General features: G+C 46.0%; 2 protein-coding genes across 3 annotated transcripts in view; one reads left to right on the top strand and one right to left on the bottom strand.

Moving 5' to 3' along the window:
• The window catches only part of LOC119144331 (desmoglein-2-like), a 24,039-nt gene extending 13,255 nt beyond the window's left edge, over positions 1–10,784 (top strand). For both annotated transcript variants that reach the window (XM_037379562.1, XM_037379563.1), the window contains 6 exons: positions 778–920; positions 1,589–1,816; positions 3,095–3,325; positions 4,340–4,464; positions 5,558–5,890; positions 7,943–10,784. In XM_037379562.1, the coding sequence (XP_037235459.1) occupies positions 778–920; positions 1,589–1,816; positions 3,095–3,325; positions 4,340–4,464; positions 5,558–5,890; positions 7,943–8,965 (2,083 nt within the window). In that variant the 3' untranslated portion in view covers positions 8,966–10,784. The remainder of the gene's footprint in view (positions 1–777; positions 921–1,588; positions 1,817–3,094; positions 3,326–4,339; positions 4,465–5,557; positions 5,891–7,942) is intronic.
• LOC119144333 lies at positions 10,652–22,810 on the bottom strand. Its single transcript, XM_037379565.1, has 3 exons — positions 22,571–22,810; positions 22,378–22,485; positions 10,652–13,022 (listed from the first exon to the last, which is right to left on the bottom strand). The coding sequence occupies exons 1-3, from the start codon at positions 22,580–22,582 to the stop codon at positions 12,387–12,389; spliced, it is 756 nt and encodes a 251-aa protein (XP_037235462.1). The 5' UTR covers positions 22,583–22,810; the 3' UTR covers positions 10,652–12,386.

Here is a 22,810-nt window from a genome sequence, read left to right as displayed (position 1 = left end):
GCAGTAATTTTCTACTGTGCATATTTTACACCTAAAACAACATAATGATCATCATCTTCAATATTCTATTATGCAGAAAATAGCTGAGGTGAAAATCCTACTTGTTTTGTTGTATGTGGTGAGACATGAGTGTTTGGGCTGAAGTTGTCCATGCTTGTGTCATGCATGTTTAATTTTGACAGTAATTTACTCATCTGATTTCATCATCTGCAGAAACTTTAGGAAGAAATATTCAGAAACATGTAGTGATCGGACAGAAAGGTTGTGAAGCACATAAATCTGTGTGTGTGTGTTTAGCTTTCAAATCGTAGCTCTTCAGATAAAATGGCGTCGAACCACCACTGTAGCTTTTGCAAATGGTGCAGACCAGCTGAGGTGTGTACCCACTGGTGGACCCCTCTCCCCCACACCTGTAATACAGTCTCTCCTGGGTGGCTGCTGCTGAGCTTTTGCGGTGAACAGGGATGGAGAGGAAGAGGACGATGACCAAGAGCACAGCTCCCTTTCCTGCTCCAGTCTCACTCCGAGTCGACTTTTTATAATGCCTCCGCACATAAATCCTGGCTCTAGAGGGAAAGTCAGGTTTCAGCGTTCAGGGTAGGTTTATAATCTTAGGTTTATAGCTGAAACCAATTCCAGTGGCAGGAGTGTCAGACCTCAGATCTAGGGATTTTGTCTGTTCTATTAAACGAAGAGTAAACTGTGAAGCTGCTTTTTCCGCTGATGATTGCTTTCTTCATTATAAATGTGTACATCTTTGTATGTGATTTTAATCAGATACATGAAAGGAAGAGATACAGCAAACTGGATCACAATCAACTCAGTCACGGGGGAAATCCAACTTGCCAATAAACTTGATTATGAATCGTCTTATGTAGTAAATGGTACCTACACTATCACCATGTTGGGTATAACTACTGGTAAGTTGCAAGGGTTTTGTTTTCACGCTAATTGGTTTATGTAGGGTTTACGCTGCCTTTCTAGGTTTAACCTCCCTATCTTTAACTGCCTAAAAGTTAGTTACCTAGTGCAGTTTCCCATAGGCTCTGTATTTAGAGGAGAGACCCAGGCTTACACTGAAATAGGATGAACCTTGGAAAGAGTTCCCAAGGTGCCTGTTTCGTTTCTTTGACTAGATGGAAGTGAACTTCTATAAAAGTTTTGCGAAGACCAAGTCTGATAAGAACATCCCTTGTCAAGATAGAAATTGCCAGTATCTCAGCATGCTAATTGGCAGCCTTCAGAGTACTGAGTTTTCTTGAATGATAACCCGGAAAGACTCCCTGAACTTTTTGTGTAACTAATTAGAATTCTTCTTTTATAATCTGCACGTTACTGTGTAACCACACATAGGAAATACTTTTTTTTTTAAAGAAAAAAAAAGTAAAATAGTAAAACAGCTTACCTTCAGAAGAACTTTTTCAATATGTTTATCAACATTAGGAATTAAATAGTGCTCCCACAAGCTCCAGAGAGAGCTCTTTCAACTTATTTCAGCAATGTTTGTGGATTGGAAAATATTCAATTCTTTATTTTAAGATGATTGTTTTGCACAAATAAATTTAACTTTTCATATTTAAAATCTTAGATGTTCCGAAGAAAACGGTCACCGGCACAGTCATTATTCAAGTTAAAGATGAGAATGATAACTGCCCAGTTCTTGTGAACCCTGTGCAGACTGTGTGTTCAGATGCAAAATTAGTTGATGTTACAGCTAATGATTTGGACAGTTACCCAAACAGTGATCCCTTCAGCTTTGCTGTCATTGATGAGCCAGAAGGGACGGCAAAAAATTGGGTTATTGCATCCAGAAATGGTAAGAAAATGTATTTTTAATTACTTTCAGTTCTTCGGAGTCCTAGTGTTGTGATTTGTTAATTCCAGTCAAACTGACCGTTTGGCTGATACAGACCAAAACAACCTGTATATATGGAGTTAGGCATGAAGACACATCACTTGTGTTCTGCTCTCTTCTCTCTAATGCTATAAAAGCACAGTCGTGTCTTCTGGGCCTTGTTGCCTTCGCTCAGTTGGACCATATTTGTGCAGTTTGATGATGCGTATGTGGTGATGATGATTTCATGGGTAATGCTGTGATCAAGCCATTCCCATCTTTCCAGAAAAAGAATGCAGTGATGGAGGATGTTTTTGTTAAAACTGAGCTTGCAGATTTAGAGTAACTGTAGCCAGTAACATAACCAACTTATAAATAAATAAATCTGTCTGCACAGTGGGCCTTGAAAAGGGGAAACAGTGTAAACTTTCCAAGACTGTCCAGCACAGTAGGAACAGAAATAATTCAGAAATCATAAATAATTTTAATGAGTATTTCAAAATGAGATCAGCATTTTCTTCTTACATTTCTGTTCCTGTAAGCCTGGGAAATGCTTGAAGGAAATGCTTCAGGTAGACCGAAGGTACCAGAAAGCACTTCAGACTCATTATTCTGTCCTCCGTAATACTACAGCAAACACTGCAAAGCGATCGGCAGTCATCATAATGGCCAGGTTTAGGACCAAGAAGGAATCTTCTTAGCTTTCCTCACCCCATTTGCAGCCGGACTAGTAGCAATTGTAGAAGTCACAACTCTTCCAAACAGGGTGGTGTTCCCCAGCTGGGAACATCATCTGGGCATCTCTTGCCTAGTTGTGTCCTTGATGTGACACGGCCACAGGAGCAGGTGATACGCTGGCTCCCCAGTCTCTGCCTGTGGCCTACGACAGATTAATCTCCTAAGGACTGAAGCTGTTTTATTGTGGATTCAGCCTTTACCTACCTGGATGATGTGTAGGTTAACACTACATAGGCGGTTGGGCTGTCTTCCATGATGTCTCTGGTGATGTGAAACTCTTCACAATTATCTGAGACCGCAAGTGAGCACAGCTGCTTTGTTACCAGCATGAATTACATGATAAAAATAAGAGCACGTACACTGTAGCAGCAGCTGATTAAACTTCACTCCATTGCACTGGCTGCATTTAACTGGAGGGGTCTTGGGAGGCTGTGGTTTTATTTCCCTTAGTTTACAGGAGTCAACTTTCTCTCCACTCATTTCTTGTCTTTTGTTTTTCTTTAACCGCCTCCTCTGCCTCAGGCACCAGCATACAGTTGGTACCACAAAACCTGAAGCTGGGAAGAACTGAAGTTCGCATCTTAATAAAGGATTTCCAAGGGTTCAGCTGTGCTCAGGCACAGTCTCTGCAACTGACAGTTTGCAAGTGTGCAGATGATGGTGTATGCAAAGAGAAATATATTGGCAATAAGTCGGTGGGTCTGGGACCAGGAGCAGTTGCGCTAATCATCTTGGCTTTTTTACTTCTACTGCGTAAGTAATTGTTTCATATTATCTTGGAAGCACTGTAAATATGATCTGTAAGGCATCAGGAATGAAACAGTCTGGCTTTCAGGTTTTATCATCTTGATATATTCTGTGTAAACTCCTAGTCTGTGTGAAGTCACGGCAAATCCCCAACTAATTTTAGTCACATCAGCGCTTCACCCTCAAAGGATTTCAAGCAGTGCATTTTAAAGTCAATATGTACAACTTTAATATTTGTTTATGGTGCTCTAAATAACACGTGGGGAAGCAGTGAGGAACCCTTTCTGTGTTCTCACATCTTGTCATGTGAACCTAACTCTTCCCACTCAAACCACGGCATTTTCTCCACTTCTTTCTCCCTCACTGCAGACCCAGGTCTGGTGCCTTGCTCTGAGCAATGTATGACATTGCTCTTTAGTGAGACAGAACAGAAGTTCGAAAAGAAGAGAAGAATGCTTGGAGTTAGGGTACAGTCATGCACCAGCAGCGCATTTAGAACTGCAGTAGTTTATTGCTTGTACTGGTAGCAATCTAGTTGTGGCAAAACAAAGTTCATGCCCCATAAATATGCTGTGCTCCTGAAACTGGATGTTTTTAAGTTCCCCAGGCAGTGCCCTAGGCATGTCATAGGAGTAGTGAGGTGAAATTTACATGACACCATGTCATTAGCAGGAGGAGTTAGAAATGCTGAGGTTGTACAGTGAAATTTAGGGCTTGGGTTTGGTATATGAGATCTTCGGTAGAAGTATAGCTACATTACATGCATGATCATCTGCAGGGCTGAGGCTCTGATGGGTTAATTGTCAGTTTACTCTCTAGGAAACCAACCTGGCATATGTTTTTAAGAAATACCTTGAATATTTGGGAGCCTGTCTTCAGTCTTTATTAGCTCTCATACTGATCATTAGCTCATTAAAGATAAATTTTGGTGTGGGCACTGGCCAAACTTTGGTATTGGCTATTAGCGTGCTTTGACCCTAATAATCACATAGTTAATAGTAAACTTCTGTTTCCTTGTAGTTGTCCCACTGTTACTGCTGCTGTGTCCCTGCGGATCAGGAGCAAAGGGATTTGCTGCAATACCGGACTACAGTGAAGCAACATTGCATCAGTGGAACAGTGAAGGAGCAGCTCCCGAGGAGAAGGCATGTATCCCTAAGAGCATTTCGCTTTGATTTCTATCCAAGTGTTCGGTTTGGCACTTGGCACCTCTTCCACATTACAGGCTGATGTTTCAAACTTGTACAGCAGATTTTAACCGCACATGAATATTAATTAAAATTAACCCTGTGAGGCTCAGCGAAGGATGCATGGACAATGAATTCCATCAGCAGCTCTAGAAAAAACAACCATAATGTTTAAATCCCAAAGTAAAGGGAAGGCAATCAAGCAAATATTGATGGTATCTGAGCAGAAGATAGGAATGTGGGGAAAGCATCCTTACTGTAAAGACTGAAGCATTTGCATTTGCAAGCCTGGAATGTTCTGCACCCCTTTGGGAGTATGGTGAAGCAGGGAAGGCATGGGTTATACAGCTTAGCTTCTCTTCATTAGTTCAGAGTTTCAGGCTGCATTTTATATTACTTCCCTGTGTATTTGCCTTCTTAAACAGAGGAAATTGTTAACTGAAAAGAAAAAAAAAAAAGGGCAGAAAGTGCAAAACTGCAGAAAAACCCATTTTTGAAAAATAAGGGCATGACACTGACATGCTTCTGCACAATAACAAAGAAACAGAAGTAAGGTAAAAGACTGATTTAGGGCTAATGATCACACCAAATTCTTGTTAAAAGACAATTAACAGGGAAGCCAAACTTCTAGAAAAGAAGAAAGAGCCAGGCAGCACCATAGAGGCAGTGCACACTCCCTTGCTTTGTGTCTGAGAAAAGCTGGGCAGAGTCTTTCTTGGAACAGCTGAGCTCCCTGGAGTTTTGCAAGCCCTTTTTTGGTGTGGGTTTTTGGTTTGTTTTTTTTTTCCCAGCTTTCGCTCCCAAGCCTTTGAGTTTAAAGAAAGCAGTGATCTATGGAAACATTTCCATGATCCTTCTTGGGAATGCAGTTGTGGAAGCTGCACCCTCTTTCAGGAGGCCTTTTTGCAGCAACATGTATAGGTGCGAATTCAAGCAAGTTGTAAGACAGCACCCTCCCAGGTCCCACCCAGCCCCACTGCTGGTTTGGTGAGTTCCGTGTGCTAGACAGCACAGCTTTCATGTCACATCCTAATTTGTGTTGTTTATGTAGCCAGTGCAAAGCTTCATCCCACCCACTGCATCAGGGAACTCGAAAGGAGCAACCAGTGAAGTGACAGCAGCAGCAGGAATGAGTGGAGAGGAAACTGCAGCAGGAGGAAGCAGCTCTGCCTCTCACATAAGAGAGCATCACACCACTATTACTAAGGACAGATGGGAAGAGCAAAGACATCTCCTTTCTGGTGGGGAGTATGGAGCCATGGCAGCTGGAAGGGCTGAAGGCATGGCAGGTCTAGAAGGCAAGACAGTGGTGGCTGGAGGAGGAGTCGCAGTGGGAGCAGCAGGAGCCACGAATGAAGAATTTTTAAGAGACTACTTCAATGACGTAAGCATATGACCTGAAAATAACAGTAGTTTGATATTTACACTTAGTGTTGAGTGTATATACAAACGGTCCTGATACAGTGGTCAATGTTGTGTGCCTGTGGAGTTGGGGGCATTAAGGATTTTTGGGTTAGACTCACATGTGGGACTTAGAGCATGGCAATGCTCAGTCTTGTAGCACTGGGTGCTTACAAAGTCTCCCATGATGAGACCCTTCTTCTGAGGGAGGTACTTGGGAATGGGATCCAGAATATTCAGCAGTGACCAAGGAGCCCCTTGCCCAGGAAGAAGCCGTGAGAAAGACTGCGATCTAAATCTCAGGGACTTAGGCACATTAAACTGGCCTGTAGGGAGGCACCTATGACTCATTGTGAGTCACTGCTACAAACTTTACTGTGGAGCAGGTTTTTGAAAGATAAGCAATAGATGTTATACGGTAGAGGGTGGGTCTGCATTTTCAAAGTAGCTGATGAAGTAGGTGGTGCTGGACTTGTCTCTTTGCCCAGCAGCCTGAAAGGGCCATTCTTCAGAAGCATATGAGGCACATGTTGCAATCCCCTTTCTGACTATTTTATTGGTGACCTAACCATGGACCAATAAGCTGTTCATACTCACTGTGGCTATTCCTCTTTGCACATCATTAGTTCTTAGGCTGCTGAGCTCCTTACGCTGAAAGTTTCACTTCCATATGCCAGGGAGTGTGTGGATTGTTCATCACCTATACGAACAAAACATCTTCAGACCCTGCAGCTGGCTGATGATGGGGTTTTGCAGGGGAGCAGCAGCGCGGATTTGAATCAACACCCCAGGCTAGGGAAGGATTTGAGCTTAAGATACTTGCATGTCTCCTGAGTGCTGTAGCTATTGATCTTCTGGGTGAACAGATGCAACAGTAGCACCTCTACTTTCCTTCCGCTTTTTACGCTTCCTAATATTAAGACATAGTTTAAACAGAGCTGCTTGCTGAAGTCCTGCAGGAGGGCTTAGTAAAGGTCACGCTACAGTACTCTACAGCTTCTGGGAGGCTAAAATTTCTTGGATTATAGGGGGGAAAAAACGCCAAACCAGACAAATGACCACATTGAATAGTTTCAGATGTGTGCTGATTTTTGTCAAAGCATCTCGGGTAGTGTGCCTACTTCCAGGATCAAACACAAATAATCATCCACTCAATTTGGGTCTGGATATATACCACATTATACAGATGCCTAAGCCTAATATACGCCCTGGAATGTCAAATGTGGCAGAAAAGTGGTTCTGAGCACAGGCCAGCAACCATATTAAGTAAAGCTGGTTCAGCAGGCCCAGAGGATTTGGCTGTCTTCACTCCTGGAACTGGAGCTGGTGCAAGCACGTACACAGATATTCGTGCTAGCACTGGCAGCAGCTCCATTGCAGATGCTGTTTTCAGACAGAGCTGGCCCTGGAAGCACTATAATGAGAACCCGTGAGCATGCCTTGTTGCAAAGCAGCCTGCATAGAGCCTAAAACTTTATGTGCTGGACTGTGTTCCCATACTCATCAAGCCATTTAACTTCATGATTTGTTTGCTGTTGGGCTCCTTGGGTGTGATACAGCAGGCTTGTGGTAGTGAAAAGAGCCATGGCAGGTGATAACATGTCAGCATGTACTCATTAAATGTGTGTTTAAATATTAGGGTACTCTCAGGCATGGTGTTGGCACTGTCCCACAAACACCTAGTTGGAGGTGAAGTTCATTCAGTGAACCAAAATAAAAGCAAGCGTTTTGTGAAGATGGAGCGTTATCACAAGTGGTACAGTTCCTGGTAGGAGTAGCAGCAGGTGGTTATAGTACCCAAGATTTTCAGTTTAACCTCAGATTTTTCTTCTCATCAAGTGTACTGTCAAGTTCAGACTAACTTCAAAAAACCAAAACACTTTTATGTACTACCCTTTTTTGGTTGATGATTTCTGTGGGTTCAGTTAAATTTTCTTACTTCAACCTTTCTGACCAAGCATTCCTTATTTTCAGATTGATTATGTCTAGAGCTGACATCAATGAATTTTTGCTTGCTTTTGTTTTTTGTCTGTAGAAAGCTGTCTCTTTTGCGGATGAAGATGAAGCCCAAGCTGCAAATGACTGTCTCCTGGTTTATTCCCAGGGAGAGTCAGGCTCCCCCCACGGTTCCATCGGCTGCTGCAGCTTTATTGATGGTGATCTTGATGACCATTTCCTTGATGATTTAGGAGACAAATTTAAGACTCTAGCAGAAATATGCATAGGCAGACACATCAACATGAAAGATGGTAGCTCCAGGAATGAATCGGGTTTTGGTCTTAATGATGCAAAGTCGCAGTTCTTAGATCCACAGAATGCTTCCAGCTCCAAACAAGCCTTTGCCCCAGGCAGCTGCTTCCAGCCCACCCCACCAGTGCACGTGGGCAGTGGTGCAGGACAAGACACCATGTCCAAGAAGGTGGTCACGGAAACAACCTTTGCATCCTGCTCTGGGCAGCATAATACCCGGCCCCTTCCCACAGCCCACACGGAGACCAATTTCACCACGGTGGAAACATGCTATTCTGCGGGGGCTCCTGCCTACTCTGCCAGTGTCTGTCTAGACCCCCAGTTTAAGGAGAACATAGTGGTGACAGAGAGAGTGCTGGCACCTGCATCAAGCTTGCAGGGTCTGGTGGAAATCCCCAGTTTGCCACACGGAAATAACATGGTGGTTACAGAGAGGATGGTGAAGTCGGAGAGTGCCGGACCGGGAGCCCTGACGGTTCAGGATCTCCCTGACTCCCAGTACGTCGTGGTGAGGGAGCGGGAGAGGGTGCTTGTGCCCACTGCAGAGCAGGGCTCACTCAGCTTCCCCACTTTGGCAGAGGGGTGCAGTGTGGTGGTAAATGAAAGGGTGGCAACAGCCTCGGGGATGCAAAGCAGAGCCGAACAGGCAGCAGGTGCCAGCCTGGGAAGGCAAGGGCATGTGTTGATCACAGACTCTCTGCTTAACCAGGCGGGCTCCAACTTAGAAGGGCCACCTCCTGCTAGTGCCACGCTGAGCAAGTCTTCCAGGGTCACCAAATACAGCACAGTGCAGTACACTCGCTCGTAGCCTGGCCCCTTGCAGGGGTGGTGGTGTCCAGCACTCTGGTGTCCACGTGTGTCTTGCCTTGGGCTTTTTCTTAAGACCTGAATTTGCTGGAGCTCTCAGAATGACATGGACTTGCTTGCAGTAGTTTGTATAAATAAGGATTATGACCAGGAAGCTAGCAAAGAAATCTGCTCTTACATAACATTGGCAGCGATCCTTTTGAAGTGGAAGTGTGTGGGAAAAACGTAATTTCTTCTTTACTGTTTTTGTAATTTCTGTTATTATTCAGTTAGTGTAATAATACCACATAACCACAGCTGCATAATTATGGGAAAGCAGAAAAAAGAAGTCTAAAATCTAGTGATGGATAGTGGTGTGCAAAGCTGGTTAGGTTTCTGAACTGCTGTTTAGTGTGTCTGCTGACGTCCCCCTTCAGGGGCATCAGTTTCTCATTGCCTGTTTGCCATCTATTACCTTGTGGGCCAGGGTAGCTCCTCCTAAACTGCAGCTGCAGATCTCTGCACCTTGGTGGATGTCTGAGAAATCTCCCCTTCCTGAGAAGCCAAGGCCACCAAAGCCAGTACATCCTCAGGGCAGTGGTGTGTTGATCTTCTGGAGGGATGTCACAACTTCGGGTTATCAGCATTTGTACCTTAAGCAATCAATACTTGCATATTAGCATTAGCACAGGGGTTAAAGAGAGTAAGTAGCAAAAAAGCTGAGAACTGCAATTTTTTTGGTACTTCAGTGTAAAAATTCCATTACTTGCCATGGGTCTAGGCTGACATGGACAAGTAAGCATTTGCATCGTATAGATTTTTTCATTGGCTCCTAACTGGTCCTTTAATAATATATGAGAAACAGCCAGGACTTAACCTTAGCTTTAAAGCTAGAGATTCAATCAGTAACTTTGCTAGCAAAGTTTATGGCCCTTAGACATCTGTAGGATATGATTTACAAGTGCAGTTAACTAAGTGATTTTAATTTTGTCTATGAATTGTCACAGGTACAAGCACAGAAATGCAGCCTGATACGTGTGCTTGTGTGTGAGGTTCTGCTGGCTCCAGTACCAGAGCTGTGTAGGCCTGTGTAGTGCCGTATAACAGCAATGTCTCTTGGCTCTGACAAGACAAGAGAAAGCTGCCTTTAATTCTCCAACAAATAAGACCATTTTTATGTGGTAAAAGCAGAAGCCAGTACTGCACTGTTTGGCACTATGTACATATGCATATGTAAATATTTGTATGCAGTTTGAAACACTTTAAAGTTAATTTTATAAAGGAAAAACTGTCATACACTCCTCATGTTTTCTCAGAGTAGGAAGCAGTATTTTAGATTAGGTATTGGTGCCACGTTTCTCTCATACCAGTAAAATCAGCAAGCTGGTCATACGGTGCTGCAAAACCAGTGTACCCGTGGAACTTTCTGGTTGTCTCCATCTCTCCTGGAGTTTTCCTGCATGCAGCTGCAGTTATGTTTTCCAGTAGTATGTTTTGCCTTTGGCTAGAAATGCTTTCAGTGTATTTGATTTTACTGATAAGGATGTAAAAGTTGATTCAAAAATATAAATATAAAAAGTAGGAACCGTGGCTATGCTTAACAGGAGGCAACTTGACAGACAGGCTGTTACATTAAGTGGAGTACTTCCAAGCAAATCAAATTACCCCCTTGCTTGGACCTGTTGGTTATTTAAGTACATGTATTTACTTTTAAGCAAGCACACAGTTTTAAGTGGTTACCACTTTTTCGTGCAGTTTAGAGGGAGTGAACTTATTTCTAACTTTTTAATGGAGTATTTCTGTGGTTTTATGCAATCTTGAAATAAAGAACTCTTACTGTATTTTTTTTTTTTAATATGTACTTCATTCGGTTTTAACATGGCCACCCCGGTGAAAACACCAACTTTCCTACTGCAAATAAATTTAAACATAGAATGAGGATTGGGATTTCCCAAAGAGCCTGAAGGAATACCTGAAAGATGCAGATGTAATAAAAGTTAGTGTCCTGCTAACTTACAGATTCCGAAAAAAATGTAAATTCTGCCTGCTGGTGTAGCACACTAAATTCTGTAAGAATGGATGCAAAACAGCATCCCGTCCACAGATTTACTGGGCTTTGAGTCCAGTCTTCTAATGAGTTTATACATCAAAACAACATGGCTTAAAATACTGTCTCAGTTTTATAGTTGTTAAAACATCCAGAAGATTATGTAAGAGTCAGGACCGTGTCACAGAAATCCTGACTTCCCTGCGTATTGTTTATATAAAAACTTTTATCACAGATTGGCTAGTGCTGTAAAGAGTCTATTTGAATAGATCCATTAAGAGTGAATCCCCATTATTTGGCTTGGTCTTATACCAAGACTTCAGATGCTATCAGCATGTGCTAATGCTGGCAGAACATCAATCAGATTAACAAAGTCACTTCTAATGGAACTGTGTTTTGTAAATGATGGTGGCTGGTGGAAGGAATGTACAAACCCAAACTAATGGAAATGCCTGGTTAGCATCTGACCACCAGATAACCCTGAGACCAGGACTAGCCCTAGAAACTTATCTTTTCAAGAGATGCCTCATTCTGACTTTTCAGAAGTAAAAATGAAGTCTGTAATTTTCTTATCTAAAAATAACAGAGTGCAGTTATGCTGAAATACCAGCATGACAGGGACTGTATCCATGCTGCTTTTCCATGATTTATGTTTCCTCTGAATCCTCACCAGGTACAGCAGACTCCACGAGTATGAGCCAGGCTGCTGCAAGACAGCGCAGTCATCCCCAGTAGGAGGGTGAGGGGAGTCCCTGTCCCAAGCACCCACGAGAAAGGATTTCCTTTGTCAGACCTCGGTGTGTGCTTGGAGCCAAGTTAGGCTTTGCAAGACAGGACAGTCTTTTCCAAGCTCTGTTCTTTCCTGGGAATGTGACCATCAACCACCATCAAAGGCTTAAAGCTTGTCAGGGTTATCAGCTGTAAATCAGGGTTGTAATAGTTAAATAAATCAGCTGCTCTCCCCAGGAGAACGATGATAAGCGTTTATGGCCTTGAGGTGTTCCAAAAATGCATCACTCCCTCTTGAGCTGCAGTAGCAGAGCAAGTGGCTCTGGCTGTCTCCCTTACTGGCCCCTTCTCCCCTGGTGGCCTTTGAGCTCCCCATGAGCTCGAAACAGTGACAACCATCTGCCCTTCCCACCTCGTGGGCAGGAAAGTTGGCCTCTGCCTGGTACCAGTGGAGGCTTTCAAACGCATTCCTCCAGCTGAACCAACTTGGGTGAAAATCAGGAGGTGAGCTGGGGGTATCAAACGGCTTTTGCATCTGAGGACACAAGGCTGGGCTGAACAGGGTCCCCGAGGGGTCAGAGTGCCAGCTGGGAGTAGTTTTTGAGCCTGTCTTGTAGGACACAAGCTAGGAAGCCCAGCCCCTATGTGCCTGAGGTCCTGCAGGGGCTCAGCGCGTCATGCAAAATTTGCTGGCAAAGTCCAAGCTGCAGGGCAGGGCCCCTGTGGGACCTGTTCTTGGTGGGACGGGCAAAGTGGCCCCTGCCCACCGGAGCCTATGTAGGCTTTGGCCCAGGGGCTGTGCATGGAGGGAGCTGAGGGACCGCAGCTGGCACACAGCCCAGCCCTGCGGATGCCAGCCTGGGCTGCAGCCCACTGGTGGGGGCGGCACTCTGCCCTGTCGTAGCTGGGGAGGGTGTGGGCAGAGCGTGGCCGAGGGCCCAGGAGTTTTTGGCCTTTCCTTGAGGGATTTGAACCCACTGCTCTCCCAGACTGGGATGCTCCATGTGAGAACAGGCAACGTCTGCTGCCCTGCTGTGCACACCTGTAGCTGAAGCACACGCTCCGTTACAAAAGCTGCTGCAAATGACAAAAAGAGTTCGCATGGATTCAGGGCACAAGTGCACAGAAAAGCAAGCCATCGGGGGGGTCCCCACTCTGGGAAAAGCTGATAGCTGAGACTCCTGGTGTGAAGGCCTTCTTCCATAGGCATCCCCTTATGATGATGGCGGGATACAGAACAAGAAGAACTCTTGGCATGATCCAGGAGAGGCTCGATGTCAAGAGAGAGCAGCACAGCAGTCACCTGAGGCAAAGGGACAGTAGATTAGGGAGATAACTGGAGGAGGAGAGACAGGGTGTTTTGCTTTCTTTGCAGAGAGAGCAATCCCTGAATAAAAAACGGATGCAGGATAGGGCCCTGACTGCCAGATAAGCCATGTCCAGTGCCCCAACCCTCTAGTGAGAGTCTCTGCCAAGAAACAACTGCACAAACGTAGCCGTTGTGACCCTTGAACCACACAAAGCCCTTGCAGTCACCAGCTCCCAGTTTCTCTGGGTGGCCTCGCCTCAGGATACAGCATTGCAGGTGATCAGGTCTCCCCAGCACATCCTATTGCTCAGCACCCTGGCAGCTGAAAATCAAACTCAGGACCACCACCCCAAGAGGGGGATAGAGGGCAATGCAAGTTATGCAGAATAGATCCTGAAAGCTGCTCCCAAAATGGGCTTTTTTATCTAACTTCAGGGGCTGCCGCACAGAGCATCACCATGTCCGCAGCTCTCGGCAGCCTGCCTGCCACAAAGACAGCTAACTCTGGGCAGTACCAACTGCTGGAGCATCTTGGGTTTTGCAGTCCCAGAGGATACGGACAAAATAAGGTGTACCAAGAACTGGCACCAGTGGCTATGTCATTCTCTCACTGCACCACGTCTTTATTTCAACAGCTGGAAAAAAACACCAAAGTAGACAAAGTTGCAGACGTAATTTTGAGGCAGAGCAGGACCGGGTACCTGTTCCCCTGTTGCATGGGCGTGGTATATGGGGAGGTTATCCTCATTTTTACAGCTCCCCATTCATGGAGCCACTGAGGCTGTAATGAAAAGGGCACAAGGGTAGGGGGCCACAGCTAAAAATTGCATTTTTATTTAATACTAAGTAATTTTTTTTATGTGTCATATGTTGAGGGAAACTTCTGTCATTACCCTGTATTAGCTGGGGAAGTCCGGAGAGAGGAAGATTCACACTGTGCAGATGTTCTTTCTAGTTACTTCATTATTTTCTTACAGTTACTGAGATACGTGTACAAAGTGTTAGCACTGGTTTTAAAATTGCCCTGAAACTCATTTCTTTGAAATATAGAACAGAAAGTGTCTTCAGTTGGATGGTGAGAATGCCTCCAGAAGGTGCTGTGGATGCACTGGGGGGAAAACCTCACGGCAAACAGTTTGTTCTGCGGGGCGCTGGGGGTGGGAGGGTTTATAGCCCTCCCGCCTCAGCCTCAAGCTGGTTTCTGACCTAAGATTCAAATGTTTCATCATAATATTTCTCTTAGATCTGTTATCTCTAGCAAATAAAACTCAGAGATGATGTATTACCTCCCAATGATTAAGCAACAAACTGCATTGATTCACTGGCTAATGATTATCCAAGATCTTTGCAGCGTGGCTAAAGTTTAAACCCTGGGGGAGTGCAGGATTTGAGAGGACAGGGCTGGTACCAACTGACAGGTCTCCCTCAGGCCTTGAAACCAGCCTCCCAAAGCAGCCAACTACCCTTCTCCTGCTGGGGATGGGGTATCTGGGAGCAGGTATGGGACACAGGATGGTGATAGACACTGAGCTGCTGGGAGCAGCTTGGTGGTAGTGACATGGCACTCGGCAGAAGGAGGGCACAGGCTTCAGCAGGGCCCTGGGCTGGGCTGTGATAGCCTCCCTGGGTGACCTCCAGCCTGGCTGGTTGCCTTCCTCACCTCTTGCCGCCCACGCTGGTCAAGCTGGTGGCCTCCTTTCTTCCTTTGATTTCTTCCTCTTGTGAAAAACTCCCAGCATCGCCTCTCTGATGTAAGGCAGATATTTTTTCTCTTTTATTTTTAGTCTGCAAGCATTACCAGTTACTCCTTTCATCCTTTCTAGAAAAGAAAACTAAAAGCAGAGCTTCCAAGTAGAAGGAATTATGTATTTATGCATCAGCTCTTAGATGGAGCCAAATCACGTCTCCCGGCTGATGCATTACACCTGCTGTAACTCCCATCTGAGAACACAGCTAGTGCTGGCAGCGGGAGATGTGCTCTGTGTGCAAGGGCCCTCGTGTTTTGCGATTTATCATCCTGTGGTAGACTTAACACTTTTGTCCTGTAGCCAGCAAGCCTGACTTCTGCAACAGCAGGGAAGAAGGAAAGCCTCTCACACTCCTTTTGAATTGGGAACCCAGCGAGGTACTGTCAAAATAATAAGCCTGTTTAAGAAAAGCTTCCTTATCATCCATCCTACCTTTGTTTTGTTCCTGCAAGCAAGATCTGGGAGAACTGAAATACAGATCCATAAAAATTTCCACAGTCCTGGTAACTTGTAGATGGGCTATTCTTCCTCCCTACACTCTGCCTCACTAGAATAAAGTATTTTTCCCTAACACAAGCAAACCAAACCGTATCCAGAGTTCTGTGGGAGGATTTTCAGGCATCTCTTAAAGCAAACAAGCAAATTAGACTTAGTATAAAATGACGAAAAGTCTGCTGGCTCCCTAAATGCCCCAAACACCCTTTTCCAGGTTAAATACCACCTTAATGGGTGGTGCTAGTGGAATTAGTTAGTAGCTGATCTTACTGCACTTTGGACAAATGGCTGTCAACTGGGGCAGCTGCAGCCCAGAAGACAACAGCAGGTAAACAGCTGGAGCGGATCTCAAGGATGTGTCCTGAAGAAGGGGTGGAGGATCATTCTCACATCCCTATTCTTCAAATTGATGAGTATTTAAATATTTAATACCATGTGAAACAAGTCCAAGCAGAGTGACCTTACAGCACCCTTGAAGCTGCTAGTTTGGATGCTCTTCTCAAAGAAAGGGAAGATGAGATAGAGCTGAATGCAGGTCTTAATGAAAATTTCCCTTACAACTTGAAAAGAGGCAACCACCATTACAAACTGTGCCTCATTCTGCTGATGTTACTTCATAAGATTAGCTCAAAATACTTGTGAGACATTCTGAATCACATTTTTTTGAAACATACAGCTAGAAAAAAAATAATCTCAGCTACCTTTAAATCCTCAACCCTTCCTGTTGTTGTTCTCCTCCTTTCATATCCAAGAAAACTCCTGCAAACTGGTTTAAAATTAAAAGAAGACATAAACACTTTGCACCTGCTGAGCATAACACAATATTAGGATCTAGGAAAACACCCACAGTAAAATTGGACTCCTAAATTAATCCAGTTCAGTAGAGAAGTATAGTTAGCTATTCAAGGATTAAGGGAGTCTGTTAAAGGAGATATTTAATGAAGCTTTCTGCTAAAAAATCCTGAATGTTCAAGGCCCCCATTAACCCACTTATAAGAGAGATTTCAGTGTATTATTTACGAAAGATCTCGCCATTTTATTGTGTTCCCCTCCCTACAAATCCCACTGGTAACCTGTAGTGCAGTCTGGCATCCCACTAGTGGTTTTGGCTGGGATAGAGTTAATTTTCTTCATAGTAGCTCCTAAGGTGCTCCATTTTGGCTTTGTGACCAAACCAGTGTTGATAACACAGGGACGTGTCAGTTATTGCTGAACAGTGCTTGCACAAGCATTAAGGCCTTGTCTGCTTCGCACGTTGCCCTGCCAGCGAGCAGGCTGGGGCTAGGCAAGGCGCTGGGAGGGGGGACAGCTGGAATTCTACAGCCACGGTGGGAAATCCAAGAGGAAGGGCAGAACGCGGTGCTGTCCCAAAGTGTCTGTATTTACTTTTCAGATATACTATTCAGGTTTTTCACTGATGAGTATAGTATTCTGTCCTATGACAAAACAAGAAGAATACTGCTTTTGCCACAGATGGATGGAACAGGAACATTCCTGATGTGATTTGGTGTGAGGAGCAAGAAAATAATTTGAGGTAGAAAGCTCCAGAGCACTGAAGTTCTGCTGCAGAAACGATCTCAGGCTCCTGAAAGCTGATATATTGGATCAACTGAAGTTTGGGATTAGCAGAAAAGGACAGTGTGACACAATACGTGATGGCATGGAAGAAGGAAAGAAGCTGTTATTTTAAAAACTGCTTCTGGAAGAGAATGTGCTGAACATACCTCTCTGCCCGAGCTTACCAAGTTATCTGCTGTGTGTTAGAGAGAAATAATCTGTGAGGAGTGTTTGCTGCAATGGATGGAATTTGTACCACAAATAAATTAGCAGTTAGTACCCCCAGGATTCTTTTCAGGGAGAGCCTCCTTTGAAAAGCCCTGCCCCTCAGATAACCCCGCTTTGTTTCTCTCCCACATCCACCTTTTCCTGCTGCGCTCTGTAGCCAGATTAAAGGATCAACAGGGATCGAAATACTCCCCTGTGCCGCCTACTCATCCGGCAGACCTGGCGCTTTTGCTGTTTAGGGGAGCTGGAGTCTGACAGGATCTGACCCATCCGGGTGCATTGCGTTTGTGGAGCATTAGGAAAGAAATCCAGGCTTCCAAAGGGAAGGGAAATTTGCCTTAAGCTTTTTTTTTTTGCTTTTTTTTTTTTTGCTTTTTTTTTTTTTTTTTAATTCGTTTGTTTTAGTGACAGAATTACTTTTAGTTCTTTACGGCTGGCTCCGCCTGCCAGAACAGATAAGGCTCTGAACCACAGCGCCGGGGAATGGACAGGCGTTTGCCCTGGTGCCACTGGGAACTGGTTTATCACCTCCATCGCCGGCCGCTGCCCAGCCGCCTCCCCGGGGGCACCAGGGCGGTGGCACCTCTCTGGACGCCGAACCACCAAACTAAACCTTCCCCTCCGCAGAGCAAAGCGGGGCGGCCGCTCCCCCGCCCGCCCCTCCCTGGGAAAAGAGGGATTTTCCCGGCGCCGGTGGCCGGCCCCGCGGCGGGTAGCGGAGGCCGCCAGGTGGCAGCCCGCGATCGCGCCGCGCGCTCCCGCCCGGGGACACCGGGGGCGCCGCGGGAGGCTCGGCCGGGCCGGGGCTGCGGGCTGGGGCGGTGCCGCCGCACCCCAACGGCGCGGGCAGCGGGCAGCGGGCAGCGGGCAGCGGGCAATGGGCGGGCAGCGGGCAGCGGGCAGTGGGCAATGGGCGGGCAGCGGGCAGCGGGCAATGGGCGGGCAGCGGGCAGTGGGCAGCGGGCAGCGGGCAATGGGCGGGCAGCGGGCAGCGGGCAGCGGGCAGTGGGCAGTGGGCAATGGGCGGGCAGCGGGCAGCGGGCAATGGGCGGGCAGCGGGCAGCGGGCAGCGGGCAGCGGGCAGTGGGCAATGGGCGGGCAGCGGGCAGCGGGCAGCGGGCAGCGGGCAGCGGGCAATGGGCGGGCAGCGGGCAGCGGGCAGGCAGCAGGCGGCCGCACGCACCCCCGCAGTGCCGCGCCGCCGGCAGGCCGCCCCGGCGCCGTTGCATCTGTCAGGTTTTCGGTCCGGTTAGCGAGGCGCCCTCTCGGGCGTTAGTGTCAGCGGCTGTGCTCCATGAGGCCCGTGGGAAGAAAGAGCCAGATCCTGGGCTCCAAAACAGCCTCTCTCTTATGTTTCCTTTCGTGTAGGTAACAAATCCAAGGAATAATGATTTTTCTAGCTTTGTCACCGATCTCTTAAAGAAGATGCTCTCTGGCAACATGCCAACACTTGACGGCATTTTTCTGTCAGAAGCTTTGACACACTTTGCAATGAAAAGGAATACGCTGCTCAGCCTGGTTACAGCTCTGCAGCCACCGAGAGTCATCCCGGGGGAGCACTGCCTTCCCTTACTGGTCTTATCACCCAGTAATGCCAGAGCAGAGCCTCCAGCAGGGAGCGACCCCCCCGCCCCCCTTGCCTTCACTCTTCCTCCTCTCAACTTGGCAGGAGTTTAACCTCAGGGAACTCCGCCGGCGTGCTGGGCTTCTACAGGCGGTGACTCAAGCTACAGGGGCAGAGAGGAAAAGATGTCCCAGCATCCCAGTTCACTGTGCGGTGGTTTCTGTATGATGGTCACCCTAAGTCAAAAGGAACAACTGAGCAGTGACACCTTTAGAAAAGAGACCCGGTATGGATATAACAGTTTTAACAGCAAAAATTAAGAAGGGATCCAGAAAAAAAAAAATTACACAGAACAGCAGAAGATGTCCCCTCCCTCAGAAAGCTAACGGTCTTGTTATGTGCTATGCAACACAGTATATTTTCCACCCCTTTTCTCTCTCCTTGCTTTGTAGGTTTTCTGCAGAAAGCTGTTTTTCTTCTATCAGTGCTTCTTTCTTTTGTGGTCCACCCTTTCCATCCCACTATGCTGGAAGAGTCATAAGAGGAGACTAGACGACCTAGGGTCAAGACTAGAGCCTATTTGCCATGAAGGCGCTATTATGTTTGCTTCATCAGGTTCCACTTGGTAGTTTCCTCAGCATCTAGGCAAAGGCACCACCAGAGGGTCCAGGAATTCCTTTTTCTTCTGAGCAGAGCTCAGCCTGGGATGAGAGGCAAGTGTAATTCTAATGGGAATTGCTATGTTAATCACAGCAGTCATATAGGGAAATGTATGTAATCACGAGGTCAGAGACAAATTAGTCACTGTGTCATAACTGGATATTCTGACAAATAGCAAGGCTGCCATAGTCCTAGCAGTTTAGTTTTCATGGGTGCAAAGAATTCAGGTTTGGTAACTCTGGTCAAAGATGGAGTTTAGATCACAGATGACTAGTCACAAAAACAGTAGGATGTCTGTAAGAGTGAAAAGAGAATGCTCTCTATTTTTGAAGGGTATTTTTCTTCCTTACAAAATGATTTCAGGTAAAGTGTCCTACCTGATCTTAGGCAAAACCTTTTTTTCCCCAAAAAAGCAGACTGCTCATGGGGGCAACATTCAAAAGCAGAGGCTGGGCGTATCACCACTCAGAAGTACATGCCGGTCCCCTGCTTTCCACCATCTCCACATGGTGAGCTCTCCCAGGCCCTTACTTCTGGAGGAGTCCCTGGGCACTGCCGTCATGAAGTCAGTGCCACCTGTTCAGATTGAAATCCAAAAAACCTGTGTCTCCGAGCTGAAGATCCAAATGGACTCAGATGGGAAGGAAAGAAAGGGAGTGACCTCCTGTCGTCATCCAGGTTGCTGTGCCAAAACACAAGAGCCACAAGAGCAGAAAACACCTCCAGCAGCTTGCTGCTAAGGATGAAGAGAAATCAAAACTGATTGTTTGAGTCTGAAAGAGACCCATAACATACAAGGCAAAAATCTCTTCTGGGGTAGGAATTGCAAAGTGAATGTTTGCCTTGTGTTTGATCAGCTGAATTAACACATCCCAGCAAGAGGAGTTCCATTTTTGGACTCACTGCTCTAGGCACCGGCTACACTGCTGTGGCCACTGAACTAAAACCGATCTTAGCAAACAGTGTTCCATCTGAAAATTGCACCATTACCTCCAAAGAGAACTTACATGCAAGGCTAAGGCAGAGTGGGGTGACAGGGGAATAACACAAGCTCTTCAGAAAAAAGGACAATGAGTATTCATTCCTTCTAAAATTTGAAACAAAAAAACCCCCAAACCCAGTGTCTTCTTCTCAAGGGGCTCTGTAAAGCACGATGTTCATCAAACACAGGGCCTTGAGCAAGCACATGGGCAGCACGTTTAGTGTCAGCTACAGTTTAAAACACAGAGACTGCCCCAGAAAATATTATTTCAGCCCTGTTTTTTCTTGAGTTACTGCTTCCCTGGGAGACTCAAGCATAAAAGACATAGAAAATACCAGTCCCCTGAAAAAGCAGGTATATTGAACTGCCCACAGAATTGCTTCTCTATATATTACTGCTTTCTGTTTCTGTATTGTATTTGCATGACAGTCTGTGTCTGTCACCTCCTGAAAGTGTATCCTTTTGTTTACCTCTCTCCACACATTCTTCCCTTCTGTTCTTTTTGCAGCTCCAGTTTCTTACCATCCCTCCATGCCAATCCTAACTTTTACTTCCTTTTTAGCCAGGGAATTCTTCTCCTCCCCTTCCCTACCCTTATTAAATTCTCAGCTCACATTCCTTCCTCCCCCTTGGCCCCAGGGATGTGTCCCGGCACAGCTCTGCCCTTCTTTCTGCCTCCTCTTCCTTGCATGGTTCAACTTGGTGCAGCTTTTCTGCTTAAAATAATGTGAACTGGTTTCCCACATGAAGAGGTCTTTGCTCCTCGTGCTTCTGTGAATGCACATGCTGCACATCCCCTCCTCCCAGCTGACAGACTACATCTCCTTCCCAGACTCCCTTTCTGTCTGCATCCCTGACACTGGCCAGCTAGGATGTTTCCTGATTTTTCCTTGCCTTTTTCACTGGTTCCCTCTCAAACCTCACTCTAAGCAATTTCTGCCAGAGGTTCACCCTTATCATTTAATAATTATCTTGAACACTCACATTTTTTTCTTCTTCTACTTTCTAAAGCTGCTTGACTACTTTTGCTTGAGAGACTGGAACTGTGCTGGCTGGGAAAAGTGAAAAAGCAACAGGGAATTTCTCAATGAAGGAGGCAAATGGGTGACCTCTGAAACACCTGAACTATCTAAACCGCTTTATACACTCTTTCCTGCTTTGTCCCAAAGTAAACCATTCAGAAGGACTAGGGTAGGGACTTGAATTTCTGAGATCCCCCTAAGAGCGGAGACCCCCGGGGTACCCTAGTTGGCAGAGCCACCCCGGGTGCAGAGGCTGAGCATGGAAAGGAAAGGCTAGTTCTTCAGGACCCTGAGGGCAACAGATCTGTGGAGGGGTGAGGGTGGGGTAGGAGCACGGCAGCTAAAAATCAGCTCTTAAATAAGTAACTGAAATGTGTAATTACACAAGCACACTGAATAGAGGTTTCTGTTAATCTGTGATCCGATAATCTTCTTTTGTTGCCACTTAGCAACAGAATTACAAACCCAGGATGGGAAGCCAGGGTGACTTAAAATTCCTCTCTTTGCTAAGCAGAGAGAAGAAAAGGTCCCTCTCTGGGCAGGCACAACAGTTTTTCCAGGTACTGGCTCGATTGTGTCGTTCAGCACTATTATGCAGAAGTCTGAATTTCAAGTGAATGGCCCAAAGTCCAGCTCAGCTGGGCAAATAAAATTGTTTAGAAGCATTAGCAAACTTTACTCACAGAAACACAGGATTAATCCAAACAAATAGGTCCACGGACTGCATTAAGATCATATGCCATAAGCAGGAGGAATGTGGAAGAAGGGACCAGTGGGCCAAAACTGCTGCACTGGAAATTACTCTTAACTGGTGGGTAAGAACAACAGTCATTACACCATTTTGGGCATCCATAGTGCCACAGAGATGCTCAGAGAATAGTGCAGGAGGGTGTTACCCTACTGCAATGATCCCAGCCCAGAGCCACTGGCCTTCACCATCCTGTCTCTGAGGGACACTGCACCTGACAGAGTGCCAGCCTACCTCAGCCCTGTCCTAGGTTCAGCTATTTTCATGATCACAGAAAGTGTCAGATTTAGATGCCTACCACCATGCTCTTTACATCTCAGCCTCTTTTTTCCATCTCCTTCTTACCTTTTTTTCTTTCTTCTTCTTCTTCTTCCCTTTTTTCCTTTTCCTGTGCTTTTTAACTAAAGCGTCTGGAGCAGCCAAACCATCATCTTTTGTAATGTTGCTATGAATCTGGGGGCAGAGAGGCAGTTAAAAGACATGCTATATGTTGCTTGACAGCTAGGCTCAGCCACATCTCGGTGGTAGGACTGCACACCCTTCTTGCCATGCAGCAGATTCTCCCCCACAGTCCAGCTTGGATGCCTTTTTATTTGCAGGTGTCACGATCTTCAGAGACAAGACTCCAGCAGCAACAGCTTCCTCCCACCTTAAGCAATTTGTTCCCTAGGCTGTGGAAGGAATGGACTCCCATCCCAGCAGTGCTGCCCAGCTGCAGGGGAGAGAGGGGAGGAATTCCAGCCAAAGGGCAACAGACCCAAGGGTGCTGTTAAAACCA

The sequence above is a fragment of the Falco rusticolus genome, chromosome 3 (genome assembly GCF_015220075.1).
Source record: "Falco rusticolus isolate bFalRus1 chromosome 3, bFalRus1.pri, whole genome shotgun sequence".
Lineage (NCBI taxonomy): Eukaryota > Metazoa > Chordata > Aves > Falconiformes > Falconidae > Falco > Falco rusticolus.
This window is presented reverse-complemented; position numbering and strand designations above follow the sequence as displayed.